Source organism: Colletotrichum abscissum (assembly GCF_030869225.1).
Source record: "Colletotrichum abscissum strain IMI 504890 chromosome Unknown Scaffold_28.1, whole genome shotgun sequence".
Taxonomy (NCBI): Eukaryota; Fungi; Ascomycota; class Sordariomycetes; order Glomerellales; family Glomerellaceae; genus Colletotrichum; species Colletotrichum abscissum.
This window is the reverse complement of record NW_026850187.1, coordinates 515,561-534,317: the sequence shown is the minus strand read 5'-3', so window position 1 is coordinate 534,317 and position 18,757 is coordinate 515,561. Positions and strand designations below refer to the sequence as shown.

General features: G+C 49.1%; 3 protein-coding genes across 3 annotated transcripts; 1 reads left to right on the top strand and 2 right to left on the bottom strand.

Moving 5' to 3' along the window:
* Positions 1-741: 741 nt before the first annotated feature.
* CABS01_10840 (uncharacterized protein) lies at positions 742-2,787 on the bottom strand (the record flags this gene model as incomplete). The annotated part of the gene is made up of 1 exon (XM_060544195.1): positions 742-2,787. One exon carries the CDS (start codon positions 2,785-2,787, stop codon positions 742-744), a length of 2,046 nt encoding a protein of 681 aa, XP_060398919.1.
* A 5,509-nt stretch (positions 2,788-8,296) lies between these two features.
* On the top strand, positions 8,297-12,500 carry CABS01_10839 (GMC oxidoreductase; the record flags this gene model as incomplete). Its single annotated transcript, XM_060544194.1, has 8 exons — positions 8,297-8,397; positions 8,471-8,628; positions 8,694-8,978; positions 9,402-9,711; positions 9,763-10,029; positions 10,702-11,027; positions 11,089-12,247; positions 12,302-12,500. 8 exons carry the CDS (start codon positions 8,297-8,299, stop codon positions 12,498-12,500), a joined length of 2,805 nt encoding a protein of 934 aa, XP_060398918.1.
* Positions 12,501-12,671: 171 nt separating this feature from the next.
* Positions 12,672-13,983, bottom strand: CABS01_10838 (glycosyl hydrolase family 7; the record flags this gene model as incomplete). Its single annotated transcript, XM_060544193.1, has 2 exons — positions 12,672-13,322; positions 13,378-13,983. The coding sequence occupies 2 exons, from the start codon at positions 13,981-13,983 to the stop codon at positions 12,672-12,674; spliced, it is 1,257 nt and encodes a 418-aa protein (XP_060398917.1).
* Between the last annotated feature and the right edge of the window lie 4,774 nt (positions 13,984-18,757).

The window sequence follows — 18,757 nt, the reverse complement described above, 5'->3', positions numbered from 1 at the left end:
CAGATCTTGCGCTCAGCTAAGCACCTGCTCATGCTAGCTGATCTAGGCTGGACTGGGCCTACGGACTACAATGAAAATCTTCAGTTTCGTTTTCTCGCGATACCCGTAGCCCCAAAGCCACTGCCGTCCTTCCGTGAATCGGGTCCCAGCTTAGTGGCAACGGCGTCATCCCCACATCCCACGAAGCCGGACTCCGCTCCGGAAAGTTTTCACTTAAAGAAAAATCTCACGATGCTCCACTCTAGGGCTTTATCTTCCCTCACCCGCGCCCCCAACCTCAACCACACCGATCCAAGGATATCCAAGGATCACCATCGGAAGGGTGGCCGAGTTGGTTATGGCGCCAGGTTAAGGTTAGCTTAACATCTGTTTCCTGGTGGGGCAACCCGCGCGAGTTCGAGTCTCGTCCCTTTCATTTTCGTGTTTTTGATGTCGGTGACAATCGTCTGTTATTAGTTTCGCGTCCGAGATGGCTCAAATTGTGCGTTGTGAGCTAAAGATAGCTGTATGACCATAGAGCTACCGAAATCCTGCGTTCAGATAAGCATAAGGCTCTCTATCACCGGAAGACTATTCATGAACATATCACTGATCTCATAATGCAGGCAGTGAGAGGCAAGGAATCGTGAGTGTTATATCAAAACTTTTACTCTTGGTAATAGGTATTACTCTATACTGTAATCATGCGTAAAATCATCATCTAGTGTTCATCACTTCTCGGTCTATGGACTAATATTCCACCTAGTATCCGGCCCACCAAGTGTAGTTGTTCGTCTGCTCAGCGGTATCCCAGACCAAGGGGACGCTGGAATCCTCCGGCCTCTCAGGCCACGCCTGCGCAAGGCCAGTCCAGACCTTGACGTCCTTCCAGGTAGCCTTGCCGCCCTCGGCAGCGAAGAAGGTCAAGCCCGTGCTGTCGTTGCGCGAGGGGTAAATGCGCGCCGTAAGCGCGAAGCGCTCGTTGACCCAGATCTCGAGCAGAGAGTTGTCGAGCACGACGTGGAAGTTGAGCTCCTCCGTGACGGTCGCGTTGGCGCCCTTCTCGTGGATCTGGTAGGGCTCAAAGTGGCCGACAAAGGTGGCGTTGTTGAAGTTGGGCAGCAGACTGCTGTGGGTGCGGATGACGCTGATCTCTGAGGCCTCGACGTCGAAGTTGATGGTGGTGTACTCGGCCGAGTCGGGGCTCTGGGCGAGGATGATACCCGCGGAGCCGCTGAAGTCGCTGAGGGTGGCAGTCAGCTCGTAGGACGTGCCGAGGTCAGCGGAGGCAGTCTTGGTGGTGTCGGTGAGCTGGCCGATCTCGAACTCGTTGGTCTGCGCGCCCTCGCGGAGGAGCTCGAGGACGTCGGGGAGGGGGCGCATGCCGAGGGTCTGCGCGGTGTGGCCGTTGCAGCTCTCGATGCAGGTGCTTCCGTCCTGCTGGGTGCCGCAGTTCTGGACGCCCTTGGTCTCCTTGATGTAGAGCTCCACGGGGAGGTTCATAGAACCCTGGTAGCCCATCTGCTTGGAAGTGTTGTAGCCGTAGTCGCCGAGGATATCGTCGTTGGCCCATCCCCACATGACGCGTCGGTCGGCGTTACGGGTGTCCTTCCAGGTAGCCTGGGCGTAGGAAATACCCCAGTCCAGGGCGGCACCGGCGGTGGGCGTGAACTCGACGGAGCCGTTGTCGCGGCGGGCGACGTCTCCGCGGTTCCACAAAGCCCACTGCTCCTTCCAGTGCTGGGTTGTGTTGCCGCCCTCGGCGCCCATGGTGACGAACCAGGCCTTCTCGTCCGAGTCGCCGACGGGGAGGTCGAAGAAGCTGCTGACTTCAAAGTTGTAGCCGTAGGATCCGGTGATGTCGGGGGCACCGAGGGACGAGTTCGCAGCGGGCTCCCAAAGAGCGCCGAGGAAGGTCCACTGGGTCAGGTTGGAGGAGGGCGCAGAGTAAAGCGGGATACGGGGTCCGATGAAACCGGGGCGGGCGGCGCCGGGGAGCTGGGCGGGGACATCGCCGGTCTTGAGGCCGGAGCCGAGAACCATGTAGTAGTGGGGCTCGCTGACCTGGAGGAGGCTGTCGAGCTCCGTAGAGGGGAAGAAGCTGGGATCTCTCCAGCCGGTGACGTTCCAGCCCTCGGGAGGTCCAGAGAGAACGGTGCCGACTTCGTCCCAGGTGGAACCTCCATCGGAGGAGGTGTACATGGCCTGCACTTCCGTGCCGGTAATGTACGGCTGCTTCCAGTTCGTGGGCAGGTAGTGAATACCGGTGCCGAAAGTCAGGAGTGTGCCATCGTTGGCGCCCTCAATGTTGACGGGCTGCGTGGTGCCGGTGAACTGCGAGAGAGGGCCGGAAGCGTACTTGCCAGAGGCGAGCGACACTGAAGAGTCATTTTGCCAGTCGCGGACATCGGTCCAGTGGAAAAGATCCTTGGAGACAGCATGGCCCCATGAGATGTTTCCCCAGTTGACGTGGTTGGGGTGGAACTGGTAGTGCAAGTGGTATGTCTCCGTGGCCGGGTCGTAGACGGCACCGCAAGGGTCGTTGAGCCAGCTGTGCGGCGCGAGGTAGTGGGAGCGAGGCCTCCAGCGGGTGAAGAGGGAGTTGTTGCCAGCGGTTGCGAGGTACTCGGGAGTGATGGTCGGGACGCTGGCAGATGAAGCCGGGACCGCGACGGCGGCGAGGGAGGCGATGGCCGTGAAGACGGCACCACCCTTGAGGACTGACATGCTGTGCTGCGATGGATAGTATTGGTAGACGCGCCGCTTGACCTCCAAAATCTCATGAACGCAGGCCCTCAAGGCGTTCATCTTATATATCGGCTGCGCGCGCTGCGCACGCCAGGACGACGATCCGACGGGACCGGGGAAGCTGTCATTCGGAGCTCTCGATACGACGTCAGCCAGGGCAGAGCCAAGGAAACAGCTCCGCAGACGGACCAAGGGTAAGGAGTCATGATCCCTGGGCGTGCGGTTCTACTGAGGCTCGGCGGAGACGGATCATGACGATGATGGTTACGAGAGTACATAGAGCAAAAAAAATCAAGAAGCAACTAACAGAGAGAGTTTCTTGGACTGTCTTTACGGGCCGAAAAGAAACCCAACCACTGGTCTTGGCCCCACGGGGGTTCGGTCAAGCCTTGCGTGGGAAACGAAAGAATTTAGGTAGGCAATCCTAGAAATTGGGGAAAGACTGGAGTAAACGCGGGGCGGCCATGCCGGTGGTCTAAGGTAATTTGCAACTTTTGGAATCAGGTCACGCTACTGACCCCAGTATTGGTGGGTTTAGTGGCAGATTGGCCTTCAAGTAGCCAGAGGGAAAATGCGGGAGTTGCGGAGGCGCGGGGGTTCGCCCGCGGTATTGCTCGCTGAAACTCATTGTGTGCTTTTCTTGATGAAGAGAAGAAGAGAGTCACAGAACGGCCTAGGCCGCAGACGCAGCTACATGTAAGCTATTGCAAAGCTCTTGGTGTTAAGCCCAAAACTATCAGCGACTGGAGCTCATGTGCATGGTTCAACGCTTGGAGATAGCCGCCGGTCTCGATTTGTTGCATCGACTCGCCATCCGAGTGGTTAAGCGGTCCGACAAGCTTGCAGCGGCAGCATCAGCGTCGTAATGCAGCATGCAGCGTCTCTCTAGGAGCTGGATACCAGAGGCAGAAAAAGCGTGGCAAGCGAGGGCCGCTGGGCAGAGATCATCGAATTGGCGCATGATGCCGTGGGGAAGATGGTAATTACGACGGCACTTTGCTCGCTGTTACCATTCCATGGGTGCGGAGGGAGGGACAAGGTTTAATGGCCGAGAGTATCGCCAGCTGTGCCCCGCAAACCACAGGATGATGGGTTTCCCCGATCTGGAGATGCTGGGACATGGTCTTCTTTTGGTTCTTTCAAGCGCAGGTCTCCAGTAGTTCTGTCACTTCTTGTCATTGGTGCCCTTGTCAACTTCGCCTTACGTACTCCGTAAGATCGCATACCCATTCGTCTAGGTGTTTGTCTCTTCCGGTCAAAGCTTTCCTCTCCTTTTGTGAGTTCGGATGAGTCTCCCATGAACCATGACGGAGGTCAATGGGGGCCAATAGACTTTCTGTGGAGGATGTGAGATAACTTTGCGGAGGTATTGTGGGGAAACAAAGTGGACTGACAGAGTCATTTGGGGTCATGAGCAACGTAAGATTTCTTCTAGAACGAAATTTGGACTTGGGAGAGCTTCTGAGAGGTCAATCGCATTGCCTATTCTCGCTGAATTCTAGAGATGGTGCCATCTAGCTCGGAAAACGGCCGACTAGTGGGGCTTACAGTTGCCGACAGACCGGACATCTTGACGAAAAGACATTTCATCCGACGCCGAGCTGCAGTTGGTCAAAGCAGCTTCGCAGTCGAAGCAGATGCACCTCCATCTGTTCGTTCCGTCGACGTCTCCAACAGTACTTCAGCCTACATCCCATTGGAAGATGTTCAAATTGGTCTTTGACAGACTGATTTGAGCAAATGCTTGTCTTCAGCCACAGTCCAACTCAAGAGCGGGGCAACATCGTCAGCCACCGGACGGCCCAGACGCTGTAGCCCAGGGAAACCCAGCTACAGTGCGCTACGCCAGAGGCCGATTGAACGCCAAAGTACGGGCTGTCTTTACAGGCATTCTACGCGAAGCTTAGACAAGCCGGAAAACGGACTAAGATATGCGAAAATTCTGCTCAATTCGAGCGATTTTAGAGACGTGTTCGCAGAACACATACCTCACAAACAATACCACCAGACTGCGTGGATTACGTAAATGAACTCTGGACTCAATAGGATCATTTGGTCCGAGGAAATGTCAAGTACAAGTCTGTGATGGGATAACTGTACTACTACCCAAAATTGATAAGCGCCCTAATGCAAAGAGTCAGTGTACTTACACGAGAACATAGCAGTATACTTTTGCTCAGAGTTTAAATATTCCTGCTTTGAGAGACACAGCAGCTTTTACCGGAAGACCCTTCAACTTGAGTTTCACTAATGATTATTCCAAGTTTTTACATGACTTGGATTCTCGTGAATTTACACAAAGTAGTAGATGAAGACCTGTCTTGATCGCTACTAAGTACTCTCAAGTTACCATAGCATCCTCAGATAGTTCCGCATAAACTCTGCGTCATGAGGAGACTTGTAGCTTCGTTCAACCTCAATACACTCAAGAGATACGGATTCCGAGATTGGGGAGGATCACCAGTGTAGACTGTGCAGAAGCTTTTGCCTCAAGACTCCCTTATCTTCAACGATGATTGAACAGTTATGGATCTTTGTCTTGAACCACAGTAAGAACTTGGCATAGAGGAATGCCAGGCTTGATACTTACGGTGGTGTTCACAAAAATAGTAATCGTCCCCAATTTCTCATCGGCATGGGACAACTCGAAAGGGTTTCCACGCGACAATGGAATTCCGGATACAGGTAAAGTTCTTGAGAGCATGATTCTGCGTCTCACGGAAAAGGAAAGAGATCCTGTTGATTCTGTCTTTGACCTCGCAGAGGTGATCATGGCTCGATGCCTGAGATTGGACTCCAATAAGATCGAAAGAAAATCTGAAAGATACACCACCCGGAAACATTTGACTACTCAATCAACTACATTGACTTTCAGGTCCATTTCTCGTCCGTCGGCTGATTGGCAAGAAACATACGGAGAGATTCGTTGCTCTAACGAATTAGGCAACAGGGCGAAAATGAAGGAGACAAGAGAGTCCATTCGCTAGTAGACAAAGAAAAAAAGAAGCAGCAGGAGATGAAACCGCCAGAGCGGGTCAAGGAATAACTCGAATCAATCGTTGGAATTTCAGGTGAGAGATCGGTCCTGGCAGAGTAAACAGAAAGTGAACATAAGACGCATCAATCGAGCGTTGAGGTAGGCACAATTTCGACTGCGCTCATATTGCAGACCCAAGGCGACTTCGTGCCCGAAACTGTAAATGAGGCCTAGGAAGTCAAGAAAGAATGCTGGCGATGAGAAAGAAGGAACGACACTCGATGGTTTCCACGAAGTCGAAAGTCGAGAGAAGTGAACAGAGGCGACAGGGAAAGGACGAGAAAGACACAAAAAAAGAGATGGAGAGATGCTTGATTATCTTACCAAATCCTCTGAATATCAGCACAGGACAGACACCAAAGAGTCTTACAGGAGGACTCATGCAACACATCCCTCGAGTTCGACTGGAGCTATTGCGGGAAATCAAACATCTTCCGAATGAGCTCAACATCCTCGGCAATCATTTTGCTTAGAAGGGGTTTGTTCTGGAACCCTTCAGTCACATCGTCGAGGAATAAAACAGTTTCTTGCGGATACCAAAGAAGACGGATATTAGACATTCCGAGCCAAGTCTGGTTGCGCCGTGTAGAGATGTATTGCCTATGTCAAGCAAATGAATGAAAACGTAAAAGAGAGAGGATATTGTCATGCAAGAAACACAGGCCTTTGCTGACTTCCAAACGGTTGGGCACCTCTGCATCCCAACTGTTCTTCCTGACTTGAGGATCTCATAGACCTCGAAACCAAAGAGGCAAATGCTTTCGAGGCCCAAAATACATGTGTTTCGTCATTGTGTTCACTGCTATGACCACGTCACCGTTCTCCTTTTGGCCTGGTTTATGCCTGCTTTTTTGTTCTTCCTATTTTAAATTTCCCTTCGTTAAGAATGACAACATGGATGGAAACCCTTGGGGCCCATACTTTCCATATTGGCGCTTACATGCGGCATTCTACAGTGGTCACTACGGTCGCCGTAGCAGTCCCGTTCATCCTTTTTGCTCTTTATGTCAACTCACAACTTTCCAAGATTCCGAGGCTGAAGCCTGATGGTCCGGCTCTTTCAGACAGCGGCAAGGTTTCCAAGTAAAGCTAAGCAACTCGTTCCACTTCTCAGCGAGCTCCCATCAAGCTCCCATCCCAAGGGTTCTGGCTTGTCTTAAGACACGTCCACAAGCTGGTCCGATGCTTTGCGATACTGGCCTTTCACTGTCACCTTATGTTAGCACTTGCGCTTGTTACTTAGTGTCGGATCTTTGCGTGGCTTCGAGGCTTTGGAGAATCCAGTAGAGAAGCAAGAGATGGAGGGAGAGAATAGGGGAGGAGGCGATACATCGCTGGACACATCTTGAAGGAAATGAAACATCGCGGAGGTGTTGTGGAGGGAGGTATCGAGGAAACGCGTGCAGAGGAGGTTTGATCGGTTCAAAACATATTCGGTATGTGGTAAATAAGGCGTAATTGCTGGCTGGCAATTACGGTTCCGTTTTTGTACAACACGGTATCAGCTAGGTAATTTAGGAAATCTCTTAGGGGTCTAGAGTCTGGCCGCGTGTTCATAAATTGAGCCGTGTGGATCCACATTGACTGTTATTTGGAGGATCTGGATGTATTCATCTGTACAACAATCTTGTTGACAGGAACTCTCATCTATGGTTCGCGCACAATGTCAAAGGCTTAACAGTGCTGAGCATGTATGCATGATACCTTTTGGAAACTTCCTTTACGAGAACTAAAGTGCGGCTGACATTTGTAAGTAGAAGCCGATGAGGGTGATGTGTCATGCCCTGGCAATCATTCGCTGTGGCTATGCAATGATTTTGGGAACTTGCTGGTAACACTGTCATTCCACATGTCGAATCTCCTACTAGCTGAGGGCTTAAGGGCTCTTCTCACCGCCCCAGGATTTCCTTCCTTGCATCAATGCGTTTCCTGCCCTTGTCTTTGAAGAAGTGAAGGGGCCGCTGCTATCCAATATGAATACAACTCAACTCCAACAACCCCACCGTCGCTTGCCAGTCTTCTCCAATTGACGTGCCCGCCCTCACGACTTCCCCTGTCCTTCGGGTCAGATCGGCGTGTTGGCCCCCCTTGAATGGTCTAATTGGTGCAACCATGCCTAGGAAATTTATCGGTTTTCGGGTTAATGAGGGCGAAGGATGTAAACCTGCTACCAAAACCCCCAGCGAGCTCCGATTCTTCTAGTGTCAACCAAAGCTAGCGCGCGCCATTCCCCAGATTTCACCCCGCCCCCATGATCCGAGTGTGGGACGGTGGAAGATCTTTGCGGGGATAAGTGCGGAAATCGAGGATGAACCTCGCTCCTCATGGAGACTCTCTTTTGTTTCCTCTCTCTTATGTAGTGTACAACAGCCATGAGCTGCATAGTCTGGTAGCACCGCCGCCGCTCTCTCAAACTCCGTCAGTCTTGACCGCAATCCTTATGCTCATTCGCCCGGTCTAGGCGCGCGCAACCTTCTTTCAACTACAACCAAGAGTGGAACCAAGATCCCGAAGTGTTATCGACCAGCGAAGATGGGTGGATTTCGTGCGGTCGAGGATCGACCAACGCCGAAGGAGGTGTACAATTGGCGCCTCTATACAGAGTCTTTCATCATTGCGATGGGCTCTTTGCTGTTCGTCCCTGCTTCATTCTCCGGTCTAACTCTAGGCCGCCCCTCAGAGAATGTGCTAATTCGGCTTGGACAGCTTCGGATATGACTCCGCTTTCATTGGAACAACCATTGCGCGCAAGAGCTTCGTCTATGAATTCGGCATCACATCGTTGACATCCAAGGAGATATCTTCCAATATTACTTCAGCCTTCCAAGCCGGCGCATTAGGGGGCGCGCTTATGTGTTTCTTCAGTATGCCCTTATAGCCCCCGCAAACGTCAGACTCCATCGCTGAAGCTAATGCCTGTCATACATAGTCACGGAGTATGTTGGTCGCAAGTGGGCACTCATCATTAGCAACATTGTGTTTCTTGCTGGTGCTATCCCCATGGTCGCTGCCACGAACGACCTCGCATACATGTATGCTGGCAGAGCACTCACCGGCTGGGGCTGTGGTGTGATCACAGCCACGGTACCTTCCTACATTGCCGAGCTATCGGTCCCTTCAATCCGAGGTATTCTTACAGGTCTTTTTGAGGTCACGTACCAGACAGGATCTTTGATCGGCTTCTGGATCAACTATGGCATCAATCAAAACATGAGTGCCACAAGCTCAGCATCGTGGCGCGTGCCCATGGCTGTTCAGCTCATTCCCTCTGGAGCTTTATTGATCGGTGGATTTCTGCTTCATGAGTCGCCCTTGTGGCTTTACCGCAAGGGGCGCGAAGAGGAGGCGAATAAGAACCTTGTTGCTTTGCGACACTTGCCGATCGACCATCAATACATGCAAGAGGAAGTGGAAATGATCCGCACCAGACTTGCTGAGGAAGCCTCGGTTGCGGCGACTTACGGCGGCGGGTTCTACGCCTACATCCGAGGATCGCTGCATGAACTTTCGCGAAAAGGAATGTGGAACCGTTTGCTTCTGGTCTTCTGCGCGTTTGCTTTGCAGAACATGTCCGGTGCCGCGGGTGAGTTTGTCACTATCGTCTGATGGAGCCCACTGCTAACGATCCATACCTTAGCTATTAACTACTACTCTCCCATGCTCTTCGGTTCCATTGGCATCAGTGATGTGGCCCTATACACGGGCATCTATGGTCTGGTCAAGGCCGTCGCTTCCATCATCTTTTACGGTGCACTTATCGATATTTGGGGGAGACGGAGACCGACGATCATTTCATCTCTGGCCTGTTCTCTCTGTTTATGGTTCGTCGGTGCCTACGTCAAGGTCGGTAATCCGGCACCCATTATCGTCGCCGGAGGAAAGCTTTCCGCCTCGACGGAAGCTGGCGGCCGCGCCGCTACCGCCGCCATCATGATCTACTCAGTATTGTGGGTTGCTTGCTTGCAAATAATAGGGAACAGTAATACTGACTAGTACAGCTGGTCTTTCGGTTTAAATGGTATCCCATGGATCGTCTCGGCAGAGATCTTTCCCGGTGCTCTCCGCAATTTGACTGGAACCTTTGCCGCTTTCACCCAGTGGCTGATCCAGTTCATCATCACAAAAGCTCTTCCGTACATCTTCAGTAGTCTCGATTATGGCGTTTGGTTCTTTTTCGCATGCTGGATGCTCACAGCTACCATCTGGGCATTCTTCTTTCTGCCCGAAACGAAGGGTGTCACAATCGACCAGATGGATGTTTTATTGTAAGTTCATCGAAGTAACTCCTCATCTCAGCCTATTCCGGCACTAACAGTCCTATTCAGCGGCTATGAGGGTGATCGTCGGGCCCAAGCTCCAGCTCTAAGATCCGATGACGCGAAGAGCGTAGAACAAGATGTAAGAGAAGTTGACGAGGCGGGTAGAGCTTGATGCTTGGTTCGCAGAAGCCTTGAGACCTGGTCAAAAACGTTACTTGGGGTCGGCGGTGAAGCACTTGGAACAGTTGTGACAGGCCTCTGCCAGAGGTTTTGCTGTCGAATGTGGTCCTTGAATTAGTCTCATGGAGGAAGGTTACACTGCCCTTTTTCCCTCATAGATACCTCTCAGTCCAGAGACTCATATTCCTCTCGACTCAAACCATTTCAAGCGAAATGAACATAAGCCGCCACATTCTCCATGTCGTAACCGTGTATTAGATGTTCAGATTTGAAAGACTCTTTGGTTTTCTGTCATGATAAACACCAGCACCCCCTGATTATGCTAAGCTACGTCGGCCTTGCTGGGCTGACTATCTGTGGAGACAAAGCCCGAAAACGATGGCAGCCGGGTCGCATGAGACTCTATCGTAAATGTATGTGTAACAGAAATCCCTCTGCCCAGTCCTACCCATGTCGCCCCGCGAATGACTGCACATCCTTAATTTCTCTCATTTTCAGTCTGATTGTCTGCGACTCAAGATACAAAGCGAGCAAGATGACTCTTTGGGACTGTATTGTAGTCGAAGGCGGCATCGCCGGTTCCGTGGTATCAAACAGGTTGCTTCAACAGGACCCAATCCTCAGAATCCTGCTCGTTGAAGCTGGCACCAACACCCATGCCGTCGAGAACATCGAATGGATTGACATGAAAAATGCCATCGGCGGCGAATACGACTGGGGGTTCTCCTCTGTTCTCTCCTCTGTTCCACAAACCCATCTTGACAACCGGGAGATTGTATCGCCCGTCGGTAAGGGACTCGGAGGTGGTAGCATTATTTATGGAGGTAAGCTCGACTGTTTTGCGGAATTGACATGCGTCATCTAACGACTCGGAAGCTGCCTGAGCCCGCGGTCACAAGGTTGACTATGGCATCTGGGCCGAGAGAGTTGGCGACCAAAGATGGAGTTACGAAGGTCAACTTCCGTACATGAAGAAGACTGAGTCGCTTTTTGACAACTTCACCAACCCCCTTTCTCACGGGCACACTGGCCCTGTCAAGGTTCAGTCACCAGGATCCACCGGTCGCGTTTTCCCTCTCCGCGAACCCCTACTCGAGTCTTGGAAAGAGCTTGGAATCGATGCACTCCCTCAACTGGACAACAATGCCGGAAACAACCTTGGTGTTGCAGACCTTCAGGAGAACAGGAACCAAGGAAAACGCCAACTTGCTTCGCTCGTTTACTCCCTCAAAGGTATCACGGTTCTGACCGATAGCTTGGTCGCCAAAGTCCTGATGGAGAAACATCCAAAGGATGGTCATCTCGTCGCTCGTGGAATTAGGCTTGAGAACGGGACCGATCTTTTGGGACGAGAGACCATTCTGTCTGCTGGCGCGTACCGCACGCCGCAGATCCTGATGCTTTCAGGCATCGGTCCCGCGGATACCTTGGAGAAGTTTGGTATCCCCGTCCTTCTGGATCAACCAGCGATTGGCCGGAACTTCCACGATCACGTTCTGATCCCTACGATCTGGCAACTGAAGAACGCATCAGCAGGATACACCAAGGAGTCCGGCAATCCCGTTTTCAACCAGTCTCAATACGCACTAGGGGCTTTCATCGATTTCATGACGGTCACTTCTCTCGAGAAAGAAGGTCTAGCTATTGCCATTGCCGAAGACGAGGGATCGGTCCCGGATCCCGCTGTACATCCGTTGCTGAAGCAAGATCGCGCTCATTCATCACACTTGCTTCAGTACTCGGGGGTTTCCGCGGATGGTTCAGCCATCTTGATGATTTCGGTTGTCTTTATCAACTCTGCCCGAGGTTCTATCACTATCCAATCCTCCGATATCAAGGATGCACCACTCATCGATCCCAACTTCTTGGGTACTAACGTCGACCGCTATGCTGCTAGGGAGACCATCAGACGCAACATCAAGTTGCTGACTTCTGATGAAACGATTATAGGAAGAGAGGTGGTGGCGGGCGAGCTGGCGGCAGAGCCATTGACACTGAACTCCACAGACGAGCAGATCGATGCCCGGGTGCGCGAGATGGCAGGGTAAGTGACGCCTTCCCTGCGGATGAAGACAACTTCTTCTAACACATATCACAGGGGATGCTACCATCCTGCAGGCACAGCCTCCATGGGTACTGTTGTGGATACAGACTTGCGCGTGATTGGGGTTTCGGGTCTTCGTGTTGTTGATACTTCAGTGTTCCCTGTCTCCGTTTCGGCCAACCTACAAGTGGCTATCTACGCTCTAGCAGAGCAAGCTGCTGAGATCATTGGGTCAACGATGAAGAAGTGCTAAGCCTATCGCGTCAATGAGACGGGGGTATAATGTGATAAAATTTCGAAAGTCCCCCATGCTTCGGCATTAATCTCACTCAATTCTCAGGCTATTTCACTATAGATCATCAAGATAATGTAAACGAAAGTTCAGGAGGCTAGTTATTCAATTAATGTGGTAGTAATATGTAGCCTAAAGCCTCATGTTCATCGTCGAGTTCAACTCTCCAAAGCGGATGTTGCTGAACGTCACCTCAGGGTTGGCCACGATCGAGGTGATAACCGAGGGGTTACCCTCAGTAGCGTTGCAAGGGCCATTGTTGCCCTGGTCAAGCCACGACATGAAGGTCGAGTCATCCCACCACAAGCTCATGGCCAGAACCATACCACGCGACATGGCACCGCCCATGACCTCCATAGCACCCAACCGCATGAAGTCGGAGGCACCAGTGGCCTGGCAGTACTCGTCGTTCATGAAGTTAATCTTCGGGGGTCCCTCGATATTGACAACGTTGTTCTGGATGACCTTGCCGTCCTGGACGTACATGCGGCGGAGCTCCTTGAGCTTGCCGTTCTGGGCGGGGAACTGCGTGACGACAGTGAACTTGCGGGTAGTGTCGACCTTGTAGTCGGCACCGCGGCCGTAGAAGTCGGTCACGTTCACGCGGTTGGCGTTCCAGGCGCAGCCGGACTTATCGCAGACGCCAGCCTTCTCGCACTCCTCGCCGGTGCACTTGTAAAGGCCGGGCTGGCTGCAAGGGTGAGGCGCGATGTGAGTTGCACGAGAGTTGGCCTCCCAGATGTCAAGTTCGTTGCAGCAAGAGCCCTTTTGGTCAAAGTTGCCCTGATTCTCGTGTTAGTAATGCACAGTGTCGGGCATGGAGACAGAGGGGACTCACAACTCCGTTGATGAAGGACGTCTTGAAGCACTGCGCATCGCAGTAGCCGGTGCCCCACGCGGGACCAAGCTTGTTCAAGGAGCTTGTGTTCTTGCCACCGTCCGGAAGCATCTCGGACAGGTACAGCGCGCTGTTCATGCCGCAGGGCAAGTTGACCATGTCGACGTCGAAGCTGAACTCAGATCCCGTGAGCTGGATCATTTCGTAGCGCTGCTTGTTCTCCTCCAGCAGGTAGATGCGGGGAGAGACTTTCTGCTTGTCGGCATTGAACATGGTCAGACGAATGTCCGTGCCGTGAGTAGTGACACCCTTGGTGCTGTAGTCGGCGATACCCTGGATGTGGCAGTTGGTCGCGCACTCCTCGGGAGTGGTACAGGCAGTGGAGTTGGGCGGGTTGTTGCCGGTCAGGCAGCTCACGCCGCTCGAAGTCTTGATTTGATGCTGACTTGAGTCGACGACGAGGTAGTTGGTCTTCTTCTGGCAACCATCCTTGACGGTGCAGCGGAAGGTCTCGATCTTGGGGTGTTCATCGGTAGAATTGCCAGGCGCCTGACCGGAGACGAGGCTGGCGAGAAGAAGAGTAGCGGAAAGAATGGAAAGCGCCATGGCGGGCAAAGTGCAGATGCTGAGTTGGTCAACAAAGTGCGAAGAAGGTCAAAAAGGAGTGACTTGAAGTTGAGAGAAGCGAAGCTTGTGCCGAACTAGAGTCGTCTGAAGTCCCCAGCGGCAACAACGTCGAGCTATATACTTTTGATGAACAGCATGACCGTCCCATTCGAAACCGAACAGACTCTAAAATCATCAAACTGTTTCAACCCGTCAAATTGGGTTCGGAGACCCCATGAGGATCCATCTGGAGTATTCCGACAAGCTTTCGGGGTTCACTGGTTGATTGCCTCAGGGGCTAAAGGGGCCACTGTGACTATATGCAAGGGGCTTTGGGTGTGACAGCAATTGCGGGCAGTAGCCTCAATCTAATCTATCTATCAGAGGCGGCTCAAGCAGGACATGTGCAGGAGGAAACTTTGGGGACAACGACAGCAATGGCGGACATTGGAGAATAAGAAAGGACCGAACGGTCGAGGATGGAGCATTGGGCACTTGGGGGCCATTATACCCGAAAGGTTGTCAGGGACTGCCCGGCCTTTATTTCGGCAAAGTGGGATGAGAGCCAATATTTCTACGGATGAATCCGTGTCTATCGCTCCCAATTGTCCCAAATTGGTGTTTCCTTCCCACAGTTTACCGAACAAGCGCGATTTAAACTTTCCTCCTGTAACAGAAAAAGGGTTTCGCAAAACTTTATCGTTAACGATGCATCGCCTCAGAGGGTCACCTACTCTAGCGGCATCATATACACGAATCAGATTTAATCTAGTCGTCGACAACTATCCACGCATCCCACACTCGCCGACGGCTACATCGCTCAAAGCTCAGGTAGGTGTCAAGTCAACTACCCAATCTCCGTCCCATGTAGCAGAGTAATAACTTCCAGACAGGAGACCGTAGTTCGGGCGTTGCACCGAATCGCTCGCAGCGAGCCCGAATACTCGGTACGTGAGAGTTGATGCTGCCAACTTTACATCGACTCGAGTGTATAACATGACTGGCATACGCGGGCATATCCAATTGTGGCGTCCGTCCCTATTATCTTTGATCACCTATAGAGATCCAATATATTGCATCTTCTTCCATGGCTCCTACTCTACCACGAGGATCCATCATACAAGCTCAAAGATTCGCCATTTAAGTAAGTAATCTTACGCTTAGAGTTCTCTGCACGATAGCCTTCACTTCTTGATCTACGCGGCACGCCTGCTCAGAACTGACCCTAGCTCCCGGCTTGGGTGCGGATCTGGCTTCTGCCCCGGTGTTCGCGGCGAACTCGGATCAACTGGATGTCCTGACTTAGCATTGCTGATGGAAACTGAGTTTCTTGGCTTGCGGATAAATTACGTGTAAGTCATTGGTAAGGTAGGGCCAGGGGTTTGTCACACTCGCGCTCCTAAGTCCCCGTTGAAGCTGTGGGGTCCGCACTGTAAGCGGACTTTGCTAGTCGCGGCAGCTCCGAGGTGCTTTTGTCTATCTCCGCGTGTCAAAGCGAAGTGGTATGATTCTGTGACTAGAGTGATATCTGGAATCTGGCGAGCATAAGAAAGTGTTGATGTACATGCGTCGACAATCTTCTCGATTTTGAGCAAACGAAGAAGGCTGAAAGCACCAACACGAGAATTGATCGCTTCTGTGAAAAACTGTCAAGTCGCTGTGACGCCATGAGTCAGACACCAGCTTCGCCATTGGGAAACAGGTATCAAACCTGGTGGCGTTTCGTTTCGAGACTCTTGGATCTTCACATGCATACGCAGGCATGCTTAATTCGTCTGAAGTCAAGGAAAACTGATTCGAGTTTCTTGTAGTAGGACATCTCTCAGTTTTCTTCTGAACCGGCCAGAAACGCGTAGCAACTGTCTCCTGATAGGGTCATTCACAATTTCAGGGTGCTCAGTTGTTCTGAAGACTTCCAAAGTATGAAAGGTGTGCATACGGCCACGAAGTTTAGTGAGTTCGGCCAGATCCATTCAAGTTCAGCTCTTGATGTAGGACCTCAGGTGCCAATTATCGTGCTCGATTGCTGTTGCGTAAGGTAGAACAACACGACTCTCAAATAGCTGAGTATTTATAGCACTTCTATTTATCGAAATACGACGTTATAGTAGTTGAACAGGGGTAGAGACAACCAACATGTATGATAGATAAGGGGACCACGCCTACCCACCTCCGTACAGACATGGTAGTATTGGCTATTCAAGCAAGTCAAAAATCCTACACAATGCCGCACCTGCGTTCAATATCCTGAACAACTATACCAATCTAGTTCGGTTTAAGCCTTGGTTCTTGTTCGTGGGCCACCTCATCGTTAACTTGTCAATAGCCGATCAGGTTGAGCAGATGTTTACATTCCACCTACTCTTAGTGTCGAGGACACAAACTTTAGTGTTTCCTCCCCTACATCGATATACTTTTGCTAACGCGACTAAAATGATTGCAAGAGAAGCGGATTCTCGTGCATTCAGACTGAGTACCCCATGTCCCATTAATGATTTCTAGACGCCCGTGTCCTTTACGTCTTTTTCCTGTCTCGCCCGGAAGTTTCCAGTCACTTGCACTTTTGAAGGAGCAACTAGGCTTCTCCAAGCCATCAATTTCTAAGAGATCAGAGATTTTACTTACGAACTTTACTTTTCCTGTCGTCATCGAGACTTCCGCAAGAAAGTTGATGTTGCCAACTTGCTGCTATAAGTCGGAACACCCCCATTCGGCCACCCCCCCCATTCGGCCACCCTATCAAAAGTAGGTCCAGGCACATCGCTACTAACTATAGTCAATTAATTAACTACCTTCTACTACTACTATAATATAGCTACTACCCTTACTAAGTAATTCGACCTCTGCGGTTTAACTAGGACTAATTAAACGCTCGCTAGCGTCTTCCTAAGCCCTTTTTATATCCCTAATATTAACGAACTTAGTATTTAAATCTATTTAAATACTCTTTTTTTTTTAGGAGCTATATACTTAACTCTAGCTTCTAAAACTTAAACTTATTATTAAAATAAGGCTAATAAAAAAGACTTCTTATTAAAAGCTTTTTTAACCTTATAAAAAAATAGACGTTAAGTATTATAATTAGGCCTAAGCTCTATAAATAGCTTTAGCTATTTATAGAGATCGCTAGCTTTTTTAAGAATTAACTAGTTAATAATAAATATTATAGAGGTCTAATTAACGACTTTAGTAATATTAGTAGTTATTTACTTAGTATTAGTAGTATTATTTAATAATATAGCTAGGCTAGACGATACTATAGGATTACTAAGAAATATAGCTATATTAAGTAGCTATAAGCTAGTTACTCTCTAATTACTTCGTATATTATCCCTCGTTAAATTAAATAAACGAGTAATAATATAATAAGCTAAGAAGTACTGCTTTTTAACGATAATAAAATTATTTATTATATTCTCCTTACTAAGCTCCTTTTTATAATAAGTTTTAGTAAGACTAAAAATAGCTATATTTAATAATTAGAGGATATAAGAAGTATATAATAATAAGAATAATAAGTAAACGTTATTAATATAATACTCCTATATAAATTCTATTATTATATAACTCCTATACCTATTTAAAATTAATAATCGAGGTTTTAGTTATAAGTTAGGTCCCCTAGTTAGGGGGGGCTTAGTTTATAATAAGAAAACTACCCTTAACTATATAAGGGTAGTTTAGTTTACAATCTACCTATTATTTATTACTATAAACTCCTAACTATTAAGATCTTTAAAATTAAGGGGGAACTACTATTATTAAACCGACTTTCTTTTATAAATTAATAATAATTTAATAGCTCTATTATTAATAAAAATATACTTAATAATAGAGATCTAAGAACGCAATCTAAGCTCTTTTTTCTATACTATGTTAGTTTTAACTATGCCCAAAACTAGCCTATTAAATCCCTTATTTTTAAGGATATTAGTCTTATTTATATTATATTTATTAACTTATTTAATATCCTTAATCTCTAAGATATTAAGTAATTAGAACTAGGGCCTAATTATTTTAGTAAATACTCTATTAATACGCTTTAAATTTATAAAACGACTTCTTTAAACTTTAATAAATAGGTTCTATTTTAAAAAAGTATCTATCTATCTCTTCTTAAGAGGATAATTATCCTCCTAAGTTTATAGAACTTATTTAGCGAATTCTTTAACTTATTCATAAGTTAATATAACTTTTAGAATATACTAAATACGAACTTATTTAGCTAGCCTATTTTTTTATTAAGGGGGAAGCCTCTATTAGTTAGTAAAAGTAATTACCTTAGCTTATTAACCTTATTAATAATTCCGAAGTATATTTCTTAAAATACCGAACTTAATTAAGGCCCTCTTAACTAAGGTACTATTTCTAATTACCTCGAGCGCTTAAATAACTTTATTTTCGGTATACGATATTATAGTATAATAAAGAATATATATACTAAAAAGAAATTCGTTTAGACGATAATTATAATTATTATGGTGGTTTATAGATTGAGGGTAGGATTTTAATTAGGGGGGCTAGGAGGGATTTTTGGGGTGGCCGAATGGGGGGGGTGGCCGAATGGGGGTGTTCCGACTTATTCATAGGGACGAAGGCTCGTAAATGCACTCAGTATCCACACAGTATCCGAATCTCCTTCTGCATGAAGTACTTTTCACAAGGATAACCAAGCTGAGTGAAGTTGACAATGTCCATCGCAGCGATGGTTCGGCAATGTTACCCAAGGAATCATAATTCAGGGCACCTAGCCTAGGTTGGCAATCGTCAAGTC